General features: G+C 40.1%; 1 protein-coding gene across 1 annotated transcript; it reads left to right on the top strand.

Annotated features, from left to right (window-relative positions):
- LOC137273167 (uncharacterized oxidoreductase MexAM1_META1p0182-like) lies at nucleotides 1-24100 on the top strand. Its single transcript, XM_067805654.1, has 9 exons — nucleotides 1-121; nucleotides 12934-13064; nucleotides 14997-15089; nucleotides 15910-16048; nucleotides 19402-19442; nucleotides 20227-20296; nucleotides 22394-22430; nucleotides 22682-22757; nucleotides 23889-24100. The coding sequence occupies exons 1-9, from the start codon at nucleotides 85-87 to the stop codon at nucleotides 24033-24035; spliced, it is 771 nt and encodes a 256-aa protein (XP_067661755.1). The 5' UTR covers nucleotides 1-84; the 3' UTR covers nucleotides 24036-24100.
- Nucleotides 24101-25836: the final 1736 nt, after the last annotated feature.

Genomic DNA, 25836 nt, shown 5'->3' with positions numbered 1-25836 from the left:
AAACACCAAGGCGAGCTGGCAAGCTAACACGTTCAGTCGATCGAGGGTTGTCAACAAAAGCTGTTCCCAAATTATCATACAGCAATGGAGTCTCTACGGGGGAAGGTGGCGATTGTAACGGGTAGGTACATGCTGTCAACCTCGCCCATGTTTGGGTAACAGGAGTGGAGCAGCGGTGGCAGAGGCTGCTGCATGCAGACTCTGGTGGTGAATATGTGATGTCGCAGTGTATGAAATGGCGTCTGCCGGGCTGCCCGCTTCTTGCTAGATACATGGCGGGCTCACAACTCTTTTTAACCCCCTGGATGCCACAGGGACATATATGTCCTTCCTCTACATACCTCACTTGGAAGTCCAATAAAATTCTAAATATACCACGCATATACAAATACTTCACAATTTTGAATTCTGCGGAAAATTCCCAGTTTATTGATACCATCCACTATCATCTCAGACCAAGCTAAAGTGCTGAAAATCGCCTTTCAAAATAGGCTTCATCGTAAATGTCGCCATTTTTCAAACTGTACAAAATCGAGATTAACAGCGTTATTTGCAGTATGTTTTGAAATGTGAAAATCGGATAATTACTGGGAGTAATGAATTTCAAAAATAGCATATTAATGATCACTGATATCAAGTTTTCATGTAACCAGGAATGATAATTCTGAAACGTCACCGATGTACCCAGAATCGGTTGGGATGTTTTCGAAAATACACTTACACGAACGCCGAAGTGCGCTTTCCGCCATATTGGATAGTGTTTACAAAATCACGTTTCGAGAAGGCCGGTACTGAGAAGCCCATTACATCATGTATACTTCATAGTTAGCTGCGACAAATGCATCATTGAATTCCCCATATATCTTAGAATCAAATTACAAATGGTCTTTGTCACCAATACCAACTGTCTAGACAAAACGAAACGAAATATATTTAGTATGAAAACGAACGCTGTGCTCGAAAGACAGCGCTTGACTGAAATGTAAACAAAGAAAATTTCCAATTTTACACTGCGTACCATTTTCGGAAATTTCCCAACATCCAGCTCTCTAATCATTGCTTACAATGGCTCAATACGCTTAGTATATTCAGGGGAAGAGTATCGTGGCAAAAAATAGCAAATTGAAAATAGATACAATGAAATAATTTGGTAATTCATAAGAAACTGTCAAACTTTCAGTGCAGCGTGACGCCATGACTGACGCAAAATCACGCAGAACGACAACGGTACTTATCGGCATTTCTGGCTTGTTCCGTCATTTACAATGTAAACGATAAGAACATATCACAATACACAAATAGTCAGAATAATTCTGATTACTTACATCTCACATTTATATACAAAAGATCCCTGAATCAAGCAAAAAGTCGTCGCAAAATCCCGTGTACCGTTCTCAGCGAAGCCGCCATTTTGAAAGAAATCTGTCATCGGTAGTGATGTCATACGTCAACATTGTTGCACATATTAGGCAATTTCTTTGAGGTGAAGGTCGGTTGAACAAGAGTAAACACAATGCCCATACCATTCCGATTGCACTTTTTGTATTGTGATGTATATTTTGCGCATCGTTGAGATATTTTTTCATGAAACTGATTTCAGTATCTACATATATCCATGTTCAACACCATATCATGTGTGGATATAAGGTATCCGTTTTTATTCTTTGAAAGCTTTTGATTGTTTTAATAATATCTACATGGGAAATTGACTCAGTAAGTGTATTATACCACATTTTAAGCCTCTACACAAGTGTTGGAAGATCACACGTAGCCATTACTGCAACATGTGCTTTAGTTCACGTGATGTGCAATATTCAATACGTTGGGACAAATATTGCAGTTACATATGAACAGGTTAATAAACAGCGATTTAATTCCAACTTAGAAGTAAAACGGATAATATTAATGAAAATGATTTGTACATTTTATCAAATGTAGGGGCACACATACTACTGTTTAAAGGAATTGTCTTGTTCATTGTATTGGTTTGTGTCGTTTTTATAGACAAAACTATTATGAATATTAATTGACCAGGTGCGACTTTGTCAAAACGTTACATGATTCATTATCATTGTTTTTCGATAATAAAGTCAATTCAAATGCGATTAAAATATATCTGATGGCAGAATGTCTAACTCAAACAATATTTATACGGAAATTGTTAAAAATATATACATCAGGTCAAGTCTTAATTTCGACAAGCATTACGTCCATTTTCTAATACTTCTTTACTGAAAAAGCGATCTCTTTGTACCTTTCATTGCATACTTATGAAGGGAATTGATTTCATAATCATGAGAAGAAAAGTCTTTTTCCTAAATGAATACTCAATGAATATTCAGGTGTTGTGAAATTTTCATTTAAGCTAAATTGATGCTAGGCAGGTGCGCGTGTTGCTCACAATAAGATATGTAGTAAAACCGTGTAATTGTTGATATATTCAGGACACTATTTCAGTGATAAAACCATTCATTTTATATTTTGGCTAAAAAGTGTTGAATTCTGACACAGAAGCCGATATCTTTTACACATTGAATGGAAATTAGGTTAGATATATACTAATCAGCAACCAGAGTAGTCTTTTTCCGACGTCACAAAATGCACAAAACATGCTGTGACGTCAACTAAAATGTCGCATTATTTTCAGTTATTTCATTACGTTTGAAAATGTGGCTGTTACTCTGTTAATAATGATGCAAAATTAATAAAAATACATATACACAAACAGGAGAATATGGGAATCTAAGAACTAAAATATGTATCGGATAGGGACATCCAAATCGCTATTGCCTGCTTTTTGATGTAGTACACTTGCATCTTTTCTTACAAATTGTGAAACTACCAAAAGGTATCCTCTCACATTGGGGAAATTTGTATTGGAATAGTTTGGTTCACTGTGAACAAAACATCACGAAAATGTACTGTCCATATCCACAGCAAATTCTCTCCATGTGAACTGAGTTACATTGACCTAATGTAAACCATAGCTGAGTTATGCCCCCTTATCTTTATACGTGCATGACCTCTCTGTCGACGTTTGACGTCATAGTAGAAAATCGATTTTTGACATTTATTGCGGGTCATTTGTGATTTTGTGAGTATGACATTATGCATTAACACATACATCCATTTCATATACACTCATGTCGTTCAGATATCAAGCTGTATTTTCTTCGCTCACACTTTCCGTAAAGATGCCAAATTAAAAAAATCGTAGCAGAGTGCTTTTATTGGTGCACGATAAAAAACTGAGAAATTTACTGTTTTTTAACACACACAAAAGTTTTGAACAACTTTTAGCAGTGTCTATTTCTCAAACCCCTGAGGTAGCCGCAATTATATTTATAACAACGGATAGGAAATCAAATATTCTACATGTCTGTGCAATTTCATAGCCGTACGCAGAACCTGGGCCACGCGATCGCAAATCTCGCACAACGCTCACTTTTCAAACGTTACGAAAATGTGCGCCTGAAAAATAACTCGGCATCCAGGGGGAAAATAGCCAGCCCTGTGCCGGGACAGTCCATTTTCCATAAGTATACATTTTACCATGTCATTGACTACGGGTGATATTTTGAGAATAGTTTACAATTGTGGTAGCTGTATGTAAATATCATGATCAAGTTAGGCTTTGTAAAATTTGCTTTTGCATTTGTTTAAGTTTACCTCACCACAAGCAATTCTTGGATAGCAATACCACAAGCAATACCTTACCTCAGATTCCGGTTTTTAATACAGGGCTGGTTGCATGTTCACAGGGCCAGCAACATTTTCAGTTATCAGCCTGGTGGGCGTCCCGTTTTTTTAGGAGTTTCATGCACTGTGTCAACACGAGGGTCGCAGCTGTTCAAGGTCGTCGATATCGACGTAGCCATTATCCATGTCTCATATCTCATGACAAATAATATCTCCTATAAATAACATTTCGGGCTTTAGCAAGCCTTTAGAAATATTCCAGTGCAATGTTACGGCGGGGACACCCGAAATGGGATTGTACACAACTAGCGAATGAAACCAGCGGATGCTTCAACCCCACAGCCTTGACAAACAAAAAAGTGTATGTGCTGACATTATGGGGTAACATTGGGTAGAGTAAGACAGAGATGAGAAGTTTTGACCTGGACATCCGACTCCCAGCAAGAAGCGGGATGTTGTACGGACCATTACGTTCCTGTTACGATATATAACATATAACTGTGGCCAGAAAGATTTCTCTGCAATACATGACATTACTCACATATCGTGAAATCATGAACGTGAACACTGCTTTGTGCACGAGTTATCGCCATTTTGTTAAATGACTTGGGGAGGTCTGAAATTACACGAACGTTTGGAGGAAATAAATCAATTTGACACCTGTTTTCATAGGACTAGGATACATTGCATGAAGTACATATGTTAACAAATGATGTCATTTGGTGAGAACAAAATGCACACGGCATATTTTAATATAACCGTTCCACCGTTTGTTTTGTTCAAATAGATTTCCTTGTAAGCAACATATTGCCTTAAGACTTAGGTTTAATTTAGTATCAGCCATTAGAAAACTGATTTTCTTGGTTGTGTCAATGCACATGCAGTTTAATGCATTCGGCTTTAGCTAGGAAAGGGTTTTGCCAGTTGGAAAATGCAACAATGTTCTGGTGACTAGTAATTGCTGTCTTTTTAATACAAAGCGTTAAGGTCTGTGTTACCACAATCTGTATCCCTACACGAATCCCTACACACATTGTAATTTGTGTACATATATGCGTATGCTGTGTAAGCCAAACGGATTTGTGTTTGTTCTGTTGTGGATAAATCAGCAATAAGCTGCAGCACTGTATTTAATGGACTAATTACGTAAATATATCAGCAAGTATTTTTAGGACTATTTAAATTTTTCACATAAAGCCACCTTGAGCCAAAAGGCTATATATACAGTTCAAGCTGGTACCTAGTAGGAGGTGCCAGCACCCTCTTAACAGACAGCTTTGGTTGTATACCTCTCTGGAATTCCCACCTCTTGTACAGTGATCCGGTATCCCCGGCGCTTTTGAGAAGTAATGTAATGTGTGTACGTCAGCATTCTTTGGTCATCCTGCTGATAAATGAAAGGAAACAAGACAAAATGTTTACAGTTGTATTCACAGAATTAAGAAACTAAATGCATGGTTGCATTCCAAACACAGCGACTGCCATCTAATTGATAACAAGGAAAACATTCATGACGCGATGATCATATGTTACTGGTATGTGAAATAATATTCTGATTGGATAAATTCCTGTATCATGAAACTACCACCCTCTGTTAAAATGCTCCAATTATCTATCATTTATGAGAGGACAGGGGTGTTCCAACTTTCCCGATGATTACTAAAGTAAGGCAACGAGCCCCCTGAAGTCTTCGTATTTGAGTGACTAGAGGTTTATGTGAAAAGATTTAAACAAACAGAACCAATCAGCAGTTTCTTCGTCTCCTGGTGTAAACGGTATATTGTTCTCGGTCTACATCTATTGTTTCGGTTATTGAATCACCTCAGTTGAGGCTGGTTCAGGTCGCATTCTGTAGAACATTTGTTTTTTTCTGTGTCTTTTTGTCTGCCAATGTCCACACGTTACGGCCCTTTCCTTGTGACGTTTGCATTTTTCAAGCAGCGTGATACGGTTCTGTTTCAGAAGCACCTGTTTCAGGGCATTCCTCACATGATTATTAGCGCGTAGAAACTGCTTGGTGAGGATGTCAGTTTGCTTTTGTAATCCTTGCTGCGTAAACTTCACAACATTACCATGAATTTGAATGAACCCAGGAACAATGGTGACGGAGGATGTGGATGTATGGCGTTATAGCACAACTCTGACATGTACCAACGTATATTGAATGTCACCATTTAACCTTATCTGTTAAATCTTTTACACTTTGTCACATGTCATTAAATGGCGAGAATCCATCCCATGTGGATTGAACATTTGACGCTCTTTGCCGACTGTTTAATAACTTAGCAGCGTTAACGTGTTTGAAAAACCTGTTCTTTTCGGTCCTTGAAAGTCTCGATATTCGAGTTTGTTTGTCTCACTGCTAACGTTTAGCTCGATTTTTATCCCAGCATCTTCCAGCTGTTTTTTCGAGTTTAGCTATGTGGCTTACCGAGTCTGTAGATAGGTGACCTCTAGACCTTGTCTGATCACAAATGTTGTCCAGCAGCCGAAGTTCACCCACTGGTAAGCTGAACAGTTTATCACAGATCCTCAAGAAGAGGTGTAAGGTATCTATCACGACATTTCGAAGGGGAATACTTGGAAATAAAGGCTCATTTGAAATTGAAAAGGCCTTTGAGTTTCCTTCCTTTGCTGGCGTTTCATACATTTGTCTTGTTTCATGTGCTTGATCTGTCATCGACCACACTCTGTTTAGCTGCTGCCTTTCTGTTCTGAAATATTTACAGTAAATACAGTTGTGCTGTACTTGTATAGAACGTATCCTTACAACAAGCAATAACAACTTATAATCACCTCCCACGTATAGTTCAATGTCAAATTCAGTTCCTGCAAATATCATCTTTGCACCTTGCAGATATTTTGTTTCTATTCACTGCGTCTGCAGTGCTGTGCTGAGATCATTTTGTTTCTCGTTTGTGTAAAGTATTGCATGGGTGTAGTTCACCTTCCCCTGAACCACAACTCCTTTCATTCATAATGGTAAAGGATACATTTACAATCTGTATTCGTTTACCATGGCCAATACGGGTTCCATCGGCAGCAATCTTCACTTGAAGGGTTCTTGTATCTTCAAATTCCTCATTCAAATTGTCTCATTAATTAAAGCAGGAACACCATCTGGTCAAAGTCTCTCGCGGAGTGTCTGATGGACGCCTAGCCCTCAAGGAATGTGCTTTATATGAAAATCCTCATTTAATCTGGAATATACTCTTTGAATAAGAACAAGGAAGTGATATATACAGCATTGTCGGTTTGTGATATGCTTCATGACTAATGGTAAAATATCAAGTCTATACACAAGCTTTAGTAAATTGTCATTCTCTGTTTCATTATCAGCATAAAACTTTATCACTTCTCTTTTGCCTTCCCTTCGTCTTTACATCGCTCTAGTACGTCTCTCAGTTTACATTTTCCAGGGATATAACAATCAGCATATCGTTTCCTTTTACGGGAAAGGACATGGTATCCTTTCATATGTATGGTTGGCGGAATCATTTTAGTTTTCCACGCTTCTGGAACCGGTCAATAATTTCAGCCTTTCTTCAAGGTTCTTATTCTCCTGTTTCACTTCGGTTAATCCACATTTAAGGCACTGACTGTGATGTTCACACGTGTCTCTGTCAGATGCTGCAGGTCTGTCCTTAAACGCCTTGAATTGTCTCCCACCTTAAATTTAGATCATCTTCTTCTAAGTCTGAAAAACCCCGATCAAAGCCTTTCCTCGTCGCCTCTGCAGGTGTCGAAGGGTATACCTAAAACACTTCCCACACTAGTTATATAGTCTTTAACTGTTTTTGTACTTCATGCTTTGTCCCAAATACTGTTCATGCGGCATGCAATAAGGACCATAACGACAACTAACAATATAAATGTCACGATCTTCATCATGAAGTTATAAACATGATGCATTAAGAAGACTCTTTGTGAGAGAGGAGTTTCCTGGGGCTCTGACGAACGAAAACGAAATCTGGTGGCCTCGATCTAGATAGCTTTCTCCAATGTGATCAGGAACCAAGGTGAAGTCTTGAAGAGGTCTTCTAAACTCCCCGAGCAGATTTTATCTCCTTAAAGTCTTGCTCTGTCATGGGGACATGAAGTGTCTCTCGAATGTCTGAATTGGTATTTACGAAACGCTCCTTTAATTCGATCGGGTAGTCTAGCAGGTGGGGTCGTTTCGACAATCTCCTCTAACTGCAAAATCTCGTCATACGCGTACTCCAGCCTGAAATGTACATATACAATATATCGAATATAATCAAACGGTGTCTGATTTGCTGACAAACGAAATATTTAGATCGATATAAACTTTATGAACATCATCTACCCGAAGTTACAAAGGTAATGTTTTATGCATCTGCAGTATAGGCACACCTGATTAAAGTAGTATTACCTGTATACTTGACACACAAACAATATGACTAGAGTTAAATGCAAGAAAAGGAGACGCCTAAATAGGATGGATTCTAATAAAAAAATCTAAATTTGATTTAGCGTATTTTAAAACGGACTGAATCTGTCGTTAATTTGCCTATTTCATGTATGAAGTACAAATCCGAGCAGTGTATGGGACAGCGTATTGTTGACATGTGTGGAAAGTAATGGTTATTTGTGGGGTTATGGAAGGGTCGTGTTAGTGGTGGTGGCTGGGTCTCCTAAAGTAGAAAGCAAAATGACCTGTTTCATTGAAAATCGCACTGTCCCTCATAGATTGCAATTGTACAATCGAAATGACGAAACAGTGTCTTTGGCATATTGGTGTCGGTTTTATTCACATAATGTAATGTGTTCATATAAATCATTTACCTTTTGTTATTGATATACAATATGGTAGAGTACAATAAATACATTATATATGTCTGTCCCGAGAATTTTAGCAGCTGAAGCCCTCAACCCTTGCATATTGGTACATATACTGAAATCGCTATTTCTGCTGGAATGCCATCGCATGTGACCTCTGACCGATATCAAAACGAAGAATCTCCCGCGGAATCTGCGAATCGTGATGGCAACGAAATCCGGAAGCGATTTGACAGCTGTCCCAGCTCACGTTTTGATGAGGAGGCTAATATCAACATGCATAATTATAAGGAGGTGTACGCACATACTGGTATTTTAAATGGTACGTTGATATTTCAGCTCAAGGAGGGCTTAGTGAGTATATATCCCTGTGGGATTGTAATAGGTCTAACAGGAGCATAGATGGCTGCATCTCTAGACCGGAAGGTGCAAGACCACAGCTCCAACCCCTCTGTTGGCCTACTGGAGGTGACGTGTCCAGACCCTGGGAACAAGGTTACAATACCTCAGTCAGAAGAGCAATGGTCAGCTTGCTCTTGAGATAACTACTATCATCAGATGCAGATGCAGCTTGCAGCGACTGGTTTCAAGTGGTGTGATTTGTTTGTCTGTTCTGAAACCGCCATCTTGAGAGATTGACATTTGTCCTGAGAGCTGACAAAGTGTGAAAGACTAGGCAGATTAATTTTGCTTTGATTACGTTCTTTTTTAGGGTCTGTACCACTCTCTTAGCAGTCATGTTCTTTCTATTTCAGTTACCTATATAATCAACATTATTCTTAACATCACGACTTTAGTCCATGCATTCAGAAACGTACAAGAAAAACTTCTTTCATTGTGTAATTGATAAACATTATGTGAGGTAAGTATGTCATATCTACATAAAACATGTACCGTGTATTGTAATGTATCATTAGAAACAAACCATTGCAGTTGTGATCTAATTCAGTGCTAGTCAGGTACTGCGGTATGGGCTAAGGGGAGATAATCACAATTCCAGGAAATAATAATTTTGAGCATTTGTGCCAAAGCTGTTACTAGGCACTCGTATATTCGGTGAAATGAACTGTAGCCCTTCATGAATTCATTTCGTTATTCGTGGTCACAAGGACAGTTTATGAGTGAACATTTACATATTTTTACTGGATCATGTTTTATTTGTGCCCTTATGTTCTTTTTGAACGTGAGATGATATGCAAGAATGGAATATGTACTAGCTAGTTTGTACTAGCATGGCACTGTGGACTATAGCTATTAGTCTATTACATACTAAATTGAGCGTCATGTCAGATGAGTGACAACAACAAATCAGCAGTCAGTATGGGGGTTCTATACTGCGCATCAATCATTAACTACAATTATTATTCATGAATAACCCAATATTCGTGATACATATCCTATTCGCAAGTGTATTTGTTAATTTTACAATCTTCTGTGTACATTGAAAAATACTTACACCTATCAGCCAATAAAATGTATAAGATCTGTATATTCACGAATTTTACAGTCGAAATATTACTGATCTGTAATCATATTCATTAACTCATATTTGAGCATGTGTCATAAATCTTTCTTTTGTTATAATAGTATTCAACAGAATAAAATTATGACATATTTCTAAATTTTAAAAAATTATATGTGAGGTGATTCTCTTTAACCCTTCTGATCAGTCTGTCCACGTGCATCCTAAGGGATGCGATAGACTGGGTCTCCTCTACTTCACTAGGTGTGAACTGCTCAGAGGAATACAGAAACGGAGGAATGTTCACACCAACACCTTTCTCACTCAGTATACTGGCAAAAGTAAAACCTGTGTCAGTCATAACACTGTCCCTTACGTAATGGTAATAAAACATGGAATTCAACACCAAAGCTGAGGGAATCTGGATCCTGAGCTCTGTACAATCTACAATAACTTTTGTGGATGGGCAAGCTTTCTGAAACTCGGGAGGCATGTATCTGTCTGTTGTCACTCTGGAAGGCCAGCTAGGAATTGAGCCAAGAACAATATACAAAAGAATGCCCTGGTGATCATTTTTCGACTAGCAGTCAGAATATGACAATTAAAACGATCAGCAAAATTCTGTTCTGGTAAACCAAGCCTCAGGCATACAATACTGCACATTAACATTTCATCAACAAGGGTCATGTTTCTTGGCCTACCAAAAGGCACTTGCGCATATGTAATATATACTGCACATATTGGAGGCTCTTGATTTTACAAATTCAAAGAGCAGTCTGAACCATTTATAAGATGTGTAGTATTGGATGAGATCATCATTTCCAGCAAATCTTTCCAAACCAAATCACTCGACGATAAGCTGTTGTTTTAACAAATCTTTCTCCCCCTCAAGCTCGTAAATTCTTTTTAAGCTGTGTATCTGACAGACTGACATCTGTCTGGGTCTGAGCTGACAAACTGTGTGCGCCTTCTTCATAGAGGTCTCAATGTGACAGGGAACTTGTAATTTCAGGACTGAAAAAGAAAAAGAATTTTACTTTAAGTGGAAATCAAGAAATGTGTGTGTGTGTGCGTGCGTGCGTGCGTGCGTGCGTGTGTTCATGTCTGAATATCATGAATTCTTTAGGTCAAATTCATTTTCATTTTAAAGGAATAAATGATTATGAATCCTTAGGTCTTTCAAATAATGATCAGATTGAATATTTTAAAATTAAGCAATGCTGCACAAAAGAAAGAAAACTCTGTTTGAAAGAGAATTTGAACTGAAGTACAGCTTAAAATAAAAAGGTTTTCATATCTACAAACTTGTTTCCAACTTTTAAACTAACCTTTCAGATTAAATTAAGTTTTTCGGCATCAGTGGATGACGGATGGTTGGTGCTTTCCACGACTTCATATTTTCCAAGTTCCAAGGAAATATGGATGGCACAGATCCCTGCTTGAGGGTCCTTACCAGTGTGTACTTGTACATAGTCCTCAGGCCGGAAATGCTTCGAGCATACACCATGTTCCTGTTTATCTAAATACAAGTTAAATTAAAGTAAGCATATTGTTGTTATAAATTTTGAAATCTAAGTCATGTTTCACTAAACAGTTGTATACACACTTGCTTGTTTAATTAATCATTGTTCTTGGGTCCAACTGCCACTTTTTTTTATTATACGCCGATTGACAGCTGTAGCTCCGATAATATTGGTTGCAGTTTGTATTTGGAGCCTCAAATTACTCGAGATTTAATTTCGAAAAACCTGAAAGAAAATTATAGCCTACCGTAAAAGAAGCGTCCTTCGTCCCGTCGAATAGCAAGTGTTCACCTTTTTCGAACATCTTCGGACTTTGCAAACGTGTGAAATGACAGTGAACAGTCGTTTCGTGTATCGATGTACAATGAGGTACACAATAGTGGTAAGCAGCCATCGTTGCGGGTATAACCTCGTTTTGGAATTGGTCAAAGGTCACATGCATAAACATTAAGAATCTGCTGTTGCGCCATGCTCTTGGAAAGGTCATATAAGTGAGATAATCTTATTAATATTAAGCACTTTAAAAAAAGTTTTTATCTGATCCTCTGCCCCTTCGTTATTATCCCCCGCAACAAAGTAGCGGAAGATATGGAAACGAGTTCCGTCGTCCATCTCCGAAACTTTCCCTTTATCAAACTTGGTACACTTGTTCGCCATGTTCACCAGTGTGTGAATTTTATTTTTGTGGTTTCCATTACAACAAATTTGACTGTGAGATTGTTGGTTATGCCCTTTTTCTGGCCACAACTTTAAAACCGTTCACTATTTGTTCACCAGACTTGACACATTGATACGTCTGGTGGTACACTGATGCCTTTTGGTTGGGTTATATTTCTGAGTAAAATATTTTTTGTGTTCCATGGCAACAAATTCGACATTGACTGAATTGACTGATGGTAGTGTTCTCTTCCGGAGCAGATCTTTAAAGTTTAAAAATTTCTCCGTCCACTCTGCCATATGCACACCAAAACACTGACACGCTGTAATCATAATTAGTAGACATATTCATGGAGAGTATTTTGCCGTTGTGGGGGATATTGATGACTTTGTCTTCTTGTTGATATCTTGTTCAATTATCGTAACAATTACAGGACTATGAACAGTCGTTTATCTCCAGCCAGTTTAACATATTGGTAAAACCCTCGGTCATGATGCTCACCAACATACAGAAACATGTTTTAGGATTCGAACCAAGGCGCTTAGTAAGCCATTTTTTTCGTTTAAGTCCTATAGAATGCGAAGCTTGTTATTTAGATACAAGTTCGTGCCCAGCCATTTCAGCAGTAATCATGTGATGGCCAGGGCTATATTTCACAATGGTAGCTACCTCGCTGGAACCTACGATCCTGTTTCTCTCATCTCAGAGGATAAGATATGTCGATAATATCAGATCCATCTATATTTGATCATGACGTGAAGCCTACAATCGGAACCCACTTATCGTTACAGGCGCAAGTTCGGGCATCGGAGCTGGAATCGCGAAGTATTTGGCGAAACAAGGATGTCGCCTGTCTTTAACTGGACGAAAACAAGACAATCTGGAGGCTGTGGCAAAGGAAACTGGTTTGGGTGAAAGTGATGTTAGTAGCCCCCATATTTCACTCATAATATACTGAACAAGAAAAGACACGCACGTTTCGAAAAAAAATATTAAAAGCATGAATTCATGTTTCTGGCATCTATTTCTAAACTTGCAATCGCGACAGTTGTCTTGAAAAATGAAGTCTCTGTGTTTTCAAAATCTACTGCCATTTAATCTTGTCATCTGCTTTGCGTATTTTCCGAGATACAACTTGTTTTCCTAGACGATTCGGTCAAAGTCGCTTGTTGTCATAATGTTTAAAATTCGTTCTTGTAGTTCTGTCAAGCAAAATCGTTTTTGGTCACGATTCAAAAACATATTCCACTTCGAGTAAGAAGTAGTTTTAACTTAATGAAAACAAACTGTTACGAGAGCGTATTTTCGGTAACTGTTATTGTTATTGATCAAGTGATAGTATTTTTTTCGGTCACATTGTTTAGAGTTTTGAGTGATAGTTATGTGATAGTCACTTTTCGTATCATCGGTAATAGTGTTTTAGCTGCACGCCTTAAAATATCGGCTTAGAGCTGCCTCCCTTTCGGCGCTCTTCTGCATATAGGTGTGTGTTTTTGACAGTTCTTAAACACGCGGCCGATCGCGAAGTTTCCATACTTCGCTGAAATGCTCAAGAATCAGTGACTGTAAATAAAGACTGGTTATTGTGTTGACGGGATACACACGGATTTACACACATAGTTTTACTGGAGAAGTGTCATTATTCGGCCTGTCTGTATCTGTCTGCCTCTTCGCCAACGTTGACCCACATTTAAGAAAGCTCTTTGTGAAAGATTTAGTAGAACTGATTCCCACTGATAACCTAGACTGGTGAGTTGATATTATATTTGTGCACCATTACTTTAGGTTTGTATATACTACAAACCTCTACTGTGAATCTTGCTCTTGTCTACTCAATACATAATGTTGAACATTTTAGACTTGTTTGTGTTATGTTTTGCTGGTTCTGATGGGATTTCTTGTACTTTTGGCAACAGCAAATTATTAACTGTAACAAAACCATAATCAAAATGATTCTCAAACTGACGCCACGATTTAAAAACTGGCCCTGTCGCGAACATCATCCAGTATGAGTGTAAATGGTGCTAGTATTTACGATTGTTACAAAATCTTAACTTCTTTCTTCTGGTAGTAAAATATGTATTTGATTGATGGACAATAGGATCTTGGATGACATTGCTTATAAGTTATAACAGTTTCACACCTGGGAGCGGGGTGTGTGTCAGTATGACACTATTTACAATATTATTGTGACTTCACCCCAAACCTGGCTTCCGAGGAAGAAAGCGTGCCGCGTAATGTTACAAGTTGTGCCATGCAAAATCCTTTTGGTCATCAGTCATTCACTACAACTAGTAAGTATTCTAATGTTTTTAACTCGACGGAAACAAATCTCATTAGCATCTTGTATCTTTGAAACGAGGTACAGGTGTCGAACCACGCGATTTAATACGTACAGTGCTCTTTAAGCATAACAACATATTTAGCACAAACTGAGAGGTCCGGTGGAAATCTGCGTATGGTGACACCATCACCCGACACCTAGGAGCATTTGACAGCAACATGTTGACGTCGGGAAATCAGTAAATTGGCGAGCTTGTTACACATTTTCTATACAACTAACTGAAAACCTTCCTCGCGTGACGTCACTGCAGGGCTTTGGCGACAGAGTTAAGTAACGTGTCTGTGGTTTCGCTGGCAGGCAAGAGTTAAGCAGACGGCTCTTTGGCCACTTTCAGTCGCTCGGTACCACGCTTTATAAAAGAATGAATTTGGTTAAAAGAGTGCAAACATTGTGAGTTTATTCGTTCTTTGACCTTGCTTTTTGGTGGAGCCCGTTACACAGACACCTTCAATATCTGACAATACCGCGGTATTATGTAGTAATTAATAGAATTATTCGGATTGTCTGCAGATCGTCACCACCGTTGGAGATATAACCAAAACAGAGGACCGACAGAGCCTCGTGGACAGAACCATTGACAAGTACGGTAGGATAGATGTTCTGGTGAGTGCAAGGTAAGACGGGCAGTTAAGTGGACATCTTGAAAGTTCAAACCAATGGATGTTGGCGAGTGAACTGGGTTTTACGCTGGTTGTAGAAATATTCAGGTCTTGACATACAGGAAATGGACTTCACAAATACTATCCATTTTAGTGACCACGGGTCCTCTGACGAGCGATCACTTTCGCCTCTAGGCAACCCATCCGCCTCAGATAATATAACGGGAGGACATGGTGCAGTGTTTACGTGGTTTACACCTGGCCTGTCGAATGGTATATCGAATACACACCCGGAATGTCGAAAAGCAGAGGAGTGTGGCAATGCGCAACACTGCTCTAATAACAGTGTCGACTACTTTGGAGAATATGTTCCTGTAGAAAGATCGAATCTCTCTAGACTAATTAAAGCTTAGATGCAACCCAAGAAATAAAAATAATTAAAACGCCTATTTACCTCCTTAGCTATTATCCGAAACATCGAGTTTATATCATTTCCGTTTTGATACTCTGGGTGGACAGCGTTTACGTTGATATAAAATGCAAAAGCCACAAAATCATAATGTACATAAATGAGGAATCGCTGAATTATCTCCCTTGGGCACACCAGAGGCCATGGCCTTGAGTGTGTACCCGGTTGACCCCGTCTGTGAGGCCTCACCAGTCCAATGCTTGTGAGTGACTGGACTGTTTCACTTGAGGCACTCGACCCATGTTAAACCTGACACACCTCAACATGAACAACATGCTATTAAAGGCATCAGTCGTGTAAATATAATCGTTGCGGGTGGTTTGTGGAGGTTAAGAGACTGCTTGATTGGTTACAGGTCAACAACGCTGGCGTCTTTCAGGTGAGTCCACTCTGTGACGTCACCGAGGAACATTACGACAGCATCTTTAACATCAATCTGAAAGCACAGGTGCTTCTCACGAAACTCGCCATCCCACACCTGATTGAAACCAAAGGTGTGTATTTGACGTGTTAGTTTACTCACAGGCAAACTGTAGCGCAAATGGGTTGCGCTGCATAGAGAATATGCGGAGCGAGCAAAGGTTTGCAACGTACTTTCCTCTCTTCAGTTCGAAAAATAATGTTCATGTCAAAATAAAATATCGCCACCATCAAGCGTATACACCCATTTCTTCACTTGGTTGTGTTCTCACATTTCCAACCCCATGTTGAACAATTACTCACGTGAAATATTTTTATTCAACATTCATCATACCGTTCTTTGCCTCCATTCCTCCTTCCAGCTTCCGGTTCAGAGGAGTGAAGGAACGGGAGGGTATTATTCCACATGGAATACTTACAGTTAACTCCCCTGCTTCATTCGCCCACAACGACAGAAGAGTTTTTATGTAGAATAAATGTTACGAAAATTCTAACAATAGCGACGACAGATAAGACAAATAAACTCCAATAGGTTCATGATAAAATTAGGCAACATGGTATTTCTCTTCAATGTCTGCTTATTCTTGTTCCGTCACTCCGTTCAGCCGGAAGCTGGCAGGGGTAACGGAGGCGAAGAACGATCTGAATACCACGAGTGGCGCTTAAAATGTTGAATAAAGCATATTTCACGTGAGTAATTATTAAACATGAGGTTGGAAATGTGAGAACACAATCAAGTGAGGAAGTGGAAGTGTACCTCTGATGATGGCGATATTTTGTTTTAAGGTGAAAAATATTTTTCGATGCGTTGAAAGGAAAGTACGTTGCCAACCATTGCACGCTTCGCTCGCATATATGACGACTTGTCATATTCTCTATGCTGCGCAATCCCATTTGCGCTATAGTTTGCCTGTTGGTTGCTATTTCTGGTAGTAGCAAGGTGCATAGATAAATTGTTCTCCTGTTTACTTGGCAGTGAGTAAGTCAGTCAGTCAGTCAGTCAGTGCATGAGTGAGTCAATGAGGGCAGTATTTTAGCTATGAGGGACCGTTCGTAATTTATGGAGGGGGGTGGGGTTGGGGGTGCGATGTTCGGGTGTGTGTATGAATCTAAGGGGTGGGCGTGGTTCACCCATTTTGTTCTGCCGGGTTAGGATGGAGGAGGTTGTGTCATCAATTTTGTACACCCGCAGCAGGAGGGGTCAGCAATTTTGTACCTGAAAATATTAAAATGTTAGGCCTTAAAATTAGGGAGTGGGGTGTGGACGGTGTAATTGTTTTTGTACATGACATATAGGGCGGAGGGGTGGGTGGGTGGCGCTTACTTTATGCATAAAATACAAGTAACTAAACACTCTCCGCAGAGTTAAATATCATTTGTATAGCGCTGATTCTAAGCTCAATGCATACACAAAGCGCACAGTTGTGTGAAGATTCAGAGGAGAGAAGCATGTTTGAAGAAATTGGTGACCTGTTTTGGAAGTTGGTGGTGATTCTGAAAGACGAAACATCCGAGGAAGACATTTTACGAACCACACTATATTCTATATGCTGAGTAAGAATAGTGATGGAGAATGAAGTCTTGCCCCATTGGCAGCTTACGTCACAAACACATATACATGCAAGTCAAATTTTCATTTGAATACGGAACGTATGGTATGCGCCAAAATAGCGAAATGCATTTAACAATATTTAGGTTAATGAGGCATCAAATTTGGAATTTATCTCCTCGATTCTCCGATAAACCATTTATACCGCTTGGGTGTGGAAATGACAAAGCTGTTCACAGTTAGTCCATGCAGCTTGATTATACCCCATACACAGTAAAAAGACCTATCCGAACGCATATACTTCCGCGTTTCTGGTTTTTCTTTTATTTCCATGAAATACACTGTCTTCTCTTATATTTGACCTTAACTGATTTCTGATTACTTTCTTTGTTATGTTCATAGCCAAACACTACTGGGAGGTTTTTACTGTACATTTATTCATGTGCAGGGTTGACTTAGGTATTTATTTACCAGTATGACGGTACTGGGAGGTTTTTACTGTACATTTATTCATGTGCAGGGTTGACTTAGGTATTTATTTACCAGTATGACGGTACTGGGAGGTTTTTACTGTACATTTATTCATGTGCAGGGTTGACTTAGGTATGAATTTACCAGTATGACGGTACTGGGAGGTTTTTACTGTACATTTATTCATGTGCAGGGTTGACTTAGGTATGAATTTACCAGTATGACGGTACTGGGAGGTTTTTAGTGTTCATTTATTCATGTGCAGGGTTGACTTAGGTATTTATTTACCAGTATGACGGTACTGACAGGTTTTTAGTGTTCATTTATTCATGTGCAGTGTTGATTTAGGTATGAATTTACCAGTATGACGGTACTGGGAGGTTTTTACTGTTCATTTATTCATGTGCAGGGTTGATTTAGGTATTAATTTACCAGTATGACAGTACTGGGAGGTTTCTACTGTTCATTTATTCATGTGCATGGTTGACTTAAGTATAAATTTACCAGTATGACGGTACTGGGAGGTTTCTACTGTTCATTTATTCATGTGCAGGGTTGAGTTAGGTATTAATTTATCAGTATGACGGAACTGGCAGGTTTTTACTGTTCATTTATTCATGTGCAGGGTTGACTTAGGTATGAATTTACCAGTATGACGGTACGTCTTTATTGACTACCTGCACACTGCTTTGTACGTATGCTCATAATGCACCGTCGACTTAATTCAATCAATGGATATAAAAAGTTCGTCATAGACACAGAGGCTTATGAACAGCATTCTCACTGGCTTTATCAAACTCATTATTTCTAATTGTAAACCAAAAGTCACTGTGTTCTGTAATCTGATTGGTTGAAAAACATGATCAAATGGTATTAGATTCCCGGAAACTGCAAGACTATTCACTGCGTATTTACACCTAAACAATTGTTTTGTTGTGTCATCAACAGTGGTGACGTCATTCAAATCATATTGTGACGTAAAGTTAGAATGACGTCACAAATGAGCAACTCCAGATGCTACCATGGGAACCAGCTGAAACGGCCAGCTGATGACACTTCACTGCTGTGTCCGTATTCGATGTAAACGAGTGCAGACACTAAACCCCCTTTGGTTTACTTTTGTGTTTACAATGTCGATAAACATCATGTGTTGGCCAATGTCCGGGTGTTATTGAGTATTTGAAGCACGGGAATATTCCATTTGAAACCTCCGGCTGACGCCGTCGGTTCCAAATGCATTCCCGTGCTTCAAATACTCAATAACACCCGGACATTGGCCAACACATGATGTTTATCTCCTAATGGTAGAACAGCATCAAGACAAACTCGTTTTACCAAATGAAGGTGAGCATTAGAATCTACAGCCGGCCCATTCCCTATGTTGCTTCTACTCCTGTTGTGTTCCAGGAAACATTGTCAATATTTCGTCTACCGGATCCAGCAAGCCGGTAAGTAGTCACAAGTACAATCTGGCTTCGCATATATGTTATTATAAATGTAGGTGATGTTGCACATATATCATTATGAAAAGTAGGGGATATTTCATTTTCGAACATACCACTAACCAATGCCAATGCATATGAGAAAAAGTCATTTGTATTCATACAGTTGGAATGGAATAAATTGTCACATTTTCAGTTACTCCTTGGCTTCACCATTTGCATTTTATCAGTCTGATAAATCCAATATCCAATATTTATTTGAATGGTATAGAATGATGTTGGGAGAGAATGTAAGTTACTTCGTCTTCGTCTTTCATTCGCGGTGTCACGTAGTGATGACGGTTTGACCTCTTTATCTCTGTAAACAGACTCTAAATCACATTAACAACTGTTATTTACCCATGTTGTGCCCATGTATACAGCATAGGTTTTAGTGGCATTCGGCAGGGACATCACCGATGAGCTTTTAACGTCAATGTGCCAATCTTGTGCCACAAAATGCAATAATCTCATTCACCTGCTTCTATATATACTTCCTCGACCTGTGTGTAGTTGTATATACATGCACAATTTGCTTCCACGGCATATTGTTGCATGTACACCAATCCCCCAACACTGACGCTGGTTTCAAGCTGTACAAGTCATGGGCTGTTAGCCAAGCAGTAATTGATAGAAGCGGGCGTAACAGGTCACTGTAAAACACTCCACCCACATACTTGTCAGTGATAATAATGTTTCTAACATCTATGAATTCATATTGATGAGAAAACCCTTTTTGTATGTTTTTCAGGGCGATATCGAGGGAGTCTACTCCATGAGCAAGATTGCCCTAGACATGTACACCAAAGTGCTGGCTCTAGGTGTGTTAGTTGAAGTGTTAAATATACTCTTCTGAAAAGTAGGGGAACCTGAACTTTGAAGTCTGGTTGAAAGAAAACCCATTGAGGAACGTTACAATGACATTCATCTTCTATATGTAGCATCATTTCACGTTATCACCACACACAAACAGAATGCATGGGGAGCCTCCTACACGTGCATGGGGTGTCATGAATCGTGACGTTTTTCAGGCAGGTCGATAAATCACTGTAGACCATTTTTCCGATACTTTTCTTGTATCTGTGAATCGCACCGTTGTTAGTGTGTGTATGCTTCATTGTTTGAATTTGCAATGCGGCGTATGCAACATAATGAACGTTTACGTGCAACTGGAATGTTGCAAACTGGCAACCAGCGAGCAGTGCCCAACGCCTTCAATGTTTCCAAGCCAGTCTGGAATGTTGCAAACTGGCACTACCCAGCGAGCAGTGCCCAACGCCTTCAATGTTTCCAAGCCAGTCTGGAATGTTGCAAACTGGCACTACCCAGCGAGCAGTGCCCAACGCCTTCAATGTTTCCAAGCCAGTCATTAGCAGACTTTGGAACAAATACCAGCAAACTCGAGATGTCGATATCTACCAGGTCGTCCAAGGTCAGCAACAAGAGTACAGGACCGTTTCTTTTCATTCGTAACCAGGTTTTAAGGATTCGAGCTCATACGGCAGATCAAAGTGCAGCCAATCTGAATCAGGCTACTGGTGTTCGAGTTTCTGGTCAGACGATTTGGAATCGCCTTCATGCAGCGCCTTTGCATGCCCGACGGTCCCGTGTTGTACCCCCTTGACTGATCGTCACATGGCTCAAAGACGACAGTGGTGTAGAGCACGTAGACACTGGAGAAATCGTCGTTGGTCACGTGTCATGTTTTCAGACGAGTCAAGATTCACAATGGACTTCCTTGACAGGCGAAATAAACGCCATGCTAGCAGCAGTGTGAGACCACACGGCCGATTTGGAGGTGGGTCAGTAATGGTATGGGGTGGTATCACCATGACTGACCGAACCCCTCTTCATGTTGTGCAAGGAAAGGTCACAGGGCAGTACTACCAAGACAACATACTGACACCCTTTGTTGTTCCCTTTGCGAGGCAGGGCGGTCGTCAGTTCATCTTTCAGGATGATAATACCCGTGCACTCTCATCTCCCAACCCCCCACCCCCCAAGGACTATTGGGAGACTCATACACAGTATGCCGCGTCGTCTGAATGAATGTCTGACTCTTCAGGGTCAAAATCACACACTACTGACTAAAAATTGTAAACCTGAAAATTCCATGTCATACTCCAGTCACCTAACAAGGTGGATAACTGAACGAACAGCTTTGCTTTGATTGAAATCCATGTGGTGATGCATTCTCAAAACATCCATTATTAATACATCAACATTCATTCAATCACATATATCTTCCAGTTTCGACAATCTTACATTGAAAGTACAGTTCCGCTACTTTTTTAAGAGTATATGTTTTGTTTTGTTTGTCGCTTAACACCGCACTCTGCAATATTCCAGCTAAAGCGGGTAATGTGAAAACTAATCCGTTCTTCCAACACCAGCGGTATGTCTACAAAGCACGACTTCAAATCACATCTCTACCGGCTTGTGATCTTATGGTGGTCAACCCAACATATGCCATTACACCTGGCGGAGTTCGTGAAACATTGCACGTAGACACAATTAACCTTTACCAGGCCGCGGATTTCATTTCACAGGTTGCCGTAAGAAACGTTCATTACCAGTTAGTGAGGCAATTACTTGTGGGCACATAAGGTTCCGTGAGAAGTTCCGATAAATGTGTGTGTGGACGCCCAGTGCTTTTTCTGGAATAGTGTTAAAAGTGGCATTAAACTAAACTCACTCACTTTATCATGATAATAAACTCGTAAAGGTCTCTTTAAGGACTAGTTAACGGTCCGTTAACACTTAACAGGTTTTTGAACAGCCGTCCCCAGGTTTAGAATTGTGGTCCTATCGAAACTCCAACGTCGGTTAAACTTTACAATTGTGTTAAAAGTGGCGTTAATGCTGATCAGCTCACTGTGATTTAGTTCATATTAACTGTTTCGTCATCTGTGTTACAGAACTTGGACCCAAAGGAGTTCGAGTTAATTCTGTCAAGTATGTATGAAAGTTTTTTGCTAAGTATTGTAACACGTACATGTGTGCTGGTCATACACTTGTTATAAACATCCACATTCCTTTTTCACAGTGGTGGTTTGTCGTTTTGTAATATGAGTGAATTCGACTTTGTGTCGTTTATTTTGCTCGTTAGTTTAGCTCAGTCGACCGGCAAACCCTGCTTGTATACCTGTTTAACCCACAAACATTTTTTCTGAAACCATACCGCCTGCTTTACCCTTTGACACCAGTCCAGGTTTTGTTCCCACTGACATCTACCGGAGAAGCAACCTTGACCAGATGTTGGACGGGTACAAGCCTGATGAGGTGAGTAGTACAGTCCAGAATGTAGATAACCAGTGAAAAAAATCTGTGCGGTCTTATGTATGGACGTAAATTTGTACACTGTGCCCTAAGCTCCACTAAACGTTTCCATGCAACACCAAACAGACAATACGATATGAATAATCATGTGGAATGTCGCGTTTCATTCAGGTGTATTACAAACAAAGTACTCCCTGCACTCCCTTCATTAAAGTTGTTTTATGCAAAGCCCACAACGAGAATACGGTGCATGGGTTACTACGGACTATGTATTCGTGTCTTCGTGGACATAACCTGATTGTATTGCGACCCTTCACTAAAACATAGTCCTTCAGTCCTTCGATGGAGTAGGCTAATGGTTAAAGCGTCCGCTCGTCAGGCTCAAGACTTGGGTTCGAGTCGTTTCAGGTAATCATCATAATGCTGCGTAAAGAATGATATAGTCACTACCTCTAGAGTTGAAATTGTGTCCCAACATGTCGGTGCTTAGTAATGCATTTGTGCAGGAAGTGTTGTACACACTGTCGCAAATATGCTAGTTGTTGGTTGAATACCGCCACATTAACAGCACCAGGGGTAGCATAGTGCTTAAAGAGTTAGAGAGTTAGTGGTTAAAGAGGTAGAGGCCATTTCTGGTGGACATTGCTAGAAAATTGCTAAAAGCGGCGCAAAACCATACTCACACAGGTAACCAGCACACAGTTGGCGACCCGTGAATAGGCCTTCAGCAACCCATGCTTGCCATAAAAGGCGACTATGCTTGTCGTAAGATGCGACTAACGTGATCGGGTGGTCAGACTAGCTGACTTGGTTGACACATGTTATCGGTTCCCAATTGCGCAGATCGATGCTCATGTCGTTGATCACTGGATTGTCTGGTCCAGACTCGATTATTTACAGACCGTCGCCATATAGCTGGAATATTGCTCATTGCGACGTAAAACTAAACTCACTCACTCACTCACTCACAAAGTTGGCCGGTCAAATGCAAACCAGAAGCAGGCAAAGCAATGGTCGATAACACGAGCAATTTACAAGCATCTAATGTTTCTTGGCAAGGACTCAAATCTGCGTTCATTGACAAGGGAAGTTTATGTTGTACACGAAGTATAGTCCAATATATGTTTATAACAGATGGCAAAGGAACTGACTGCGGCAACGCCTCTCAAAAGACCAGGCTCCCCAGAAGAGATTGGACAAGCAGTAGCGTTCCTTGCGTCCGACATGGCAGCGTTCGTCACGGGAGACATTCTCTTCGCTGACGGCGGCTGGAGACTTTGAGACTCACTCTTCAGCAGTGCGCATGTATTGAAAACGTTGTATATTAAACGTTCTTCAGATGATAATGCTATTGTCTTCATATTGGTTTCACAAATACAACGTTCTCTTATACTAAATATGCATACTATTGTTAAGGTAGGTTATGAGAATAACAGATGAGCTCCGAGAACTCATGTTGCATGACGCACTGAAGAAAGCTATGGCGCAAATAAGGTCTTTTTGAATTGTTAAGAATAGTTTTTATAGGTTAAATATTTATAAATATAATTTCTTGAGAGAGAATCTATTTCAAAATGCATTTTTATAGCCTCTAAAATTATTCTTACAATTTACTGTTCAGTGCAGCATCCAAAATAGAAGGAGTATTGCAAAGTTCACATTTCATCAGTAATCGGTCAAAATCGTACAGTATATGTTATTTTCCACCAATCGCATGACTCGAATAAGTTTGTGCTGATCACCGCAGATCACTTAAATGTCAAGGCCACCTATGGCCGACAAGTGAGTAAGATTACCATTCATTAAGGAGCAACTGCTGTAGATGATGCAACCAATTTTTAGACCAGTGGAATGAGACTGCCGATCGAATACATAGGCGTGCTCAACGTAGCCGGTGCGTATAAAGGAATTTAAAAGGTGAGTTTTCGATGTTTTTGGTGATCCATGATTTTGGAGTGAAATTGCGGAGGTAGCTGGTTTCGATGTGTCGTGGCGTATAACTTTTGAAATAATGATTCAGTTGTAACACTTGATTGAAGAGGGAGTGGGTTCGTCGTTACATTACTTTCCTTTTATATGGTACTAGGGTGGGATTCCTACAGTCCAAGTACCACGAGTGGAGCTTTACAGCTAAATATACTACCGACAAGAAATAAGGGAACTAATGAAATAATGGCGAATTTGAAACTGCTTTAAATGTCCAGTAAATCAATTTTAGGCGTCAAGTTTCAATATCTGGTGTGTCCACCATGTTGGGCAACACATTCACGGCACCTTGATGGCATGCTGTTAATCAATTTCCTTATGGTTGCCCTTGGTATTGCCCGCCATTCCTCTTGGAGAGCTGCACCAAGCTGGGCCAGGTTGGCGGGTCCTGGGTCCCTGGCGTACACCCGTCGACCAAAAACGTCCCAGAGATGTTCAATTGGGGACAGGTCTAGGGACTTAGAGGGCCAGTCCAATGTCAGGATACCTTCTTGTCTGGGATAAACGGAGACAATTCGGGCCCAATGTGGTCTGGCATTATCATCTTGGAATACAAAATTTCGGCCGATAACTCCAGCCAGTGAAGCCACAACAGGACGCAATATTTGGTCAACGTATCGCTGACCAGTCATGGCTCCGTTAATGATGACCAAATCTGATCGTCTGTCATGTATAATCCCACCCCACACCATGACACTATCACCTCCATATCGATCATGGTCAAGAATTGCTGCTCTGGCATATCGCTCCCCGCTCCGACGCCAACAACGTTTTCTGCCATCTGTGAATCGTAGGCAAAACCTTGACTCATCAGAGAACATGGTGTAACGCCAGTGGCGCATAGCCCGTCCCTGATGCTGCCTAGCCCATGCCAATCTTTGGCGCTTATGGTGAGCTGAAAGGGTGACACCCTTAAAAGGCCGTCTTGCTTTCAGACGAGCTTGATAGAGTCGGTTTTTAACGGTTGAGGTTGAAATGCGTCTTCCAGTGAGTGTGCGGAATTCTGTATTGATGGCAGGGGCCGATTTAAACCTATCGCGTAGAGCAATTAACGTAATGAGACGATCCTGTCGTGGTGTCGTTGATTTTGGTCTAC

The sequence above is a fragment of the Haliotis asinina genome, chromosome 2 (genome assembly GCF_037392515.1).
Source record: "Haliotis asinina isolate JCU_RB_2024 chromosome 2, JCU_Hal_asi_v2, whole genome shotgun sequence".
In the NCBI taxonomy this organism is placed as follows: domain Eukaryota; kingdom Metazoa; phylum Mollusca; class Gastropoda; order Lepetellida; family Haliotidae; genus Haliotis; species Haliotis asinina.
The sequence above is the reverse complement of the archived record's forward strand: the minus strand, read 5'-3'. Positions and strand labels throughout refer to the sequence as shown.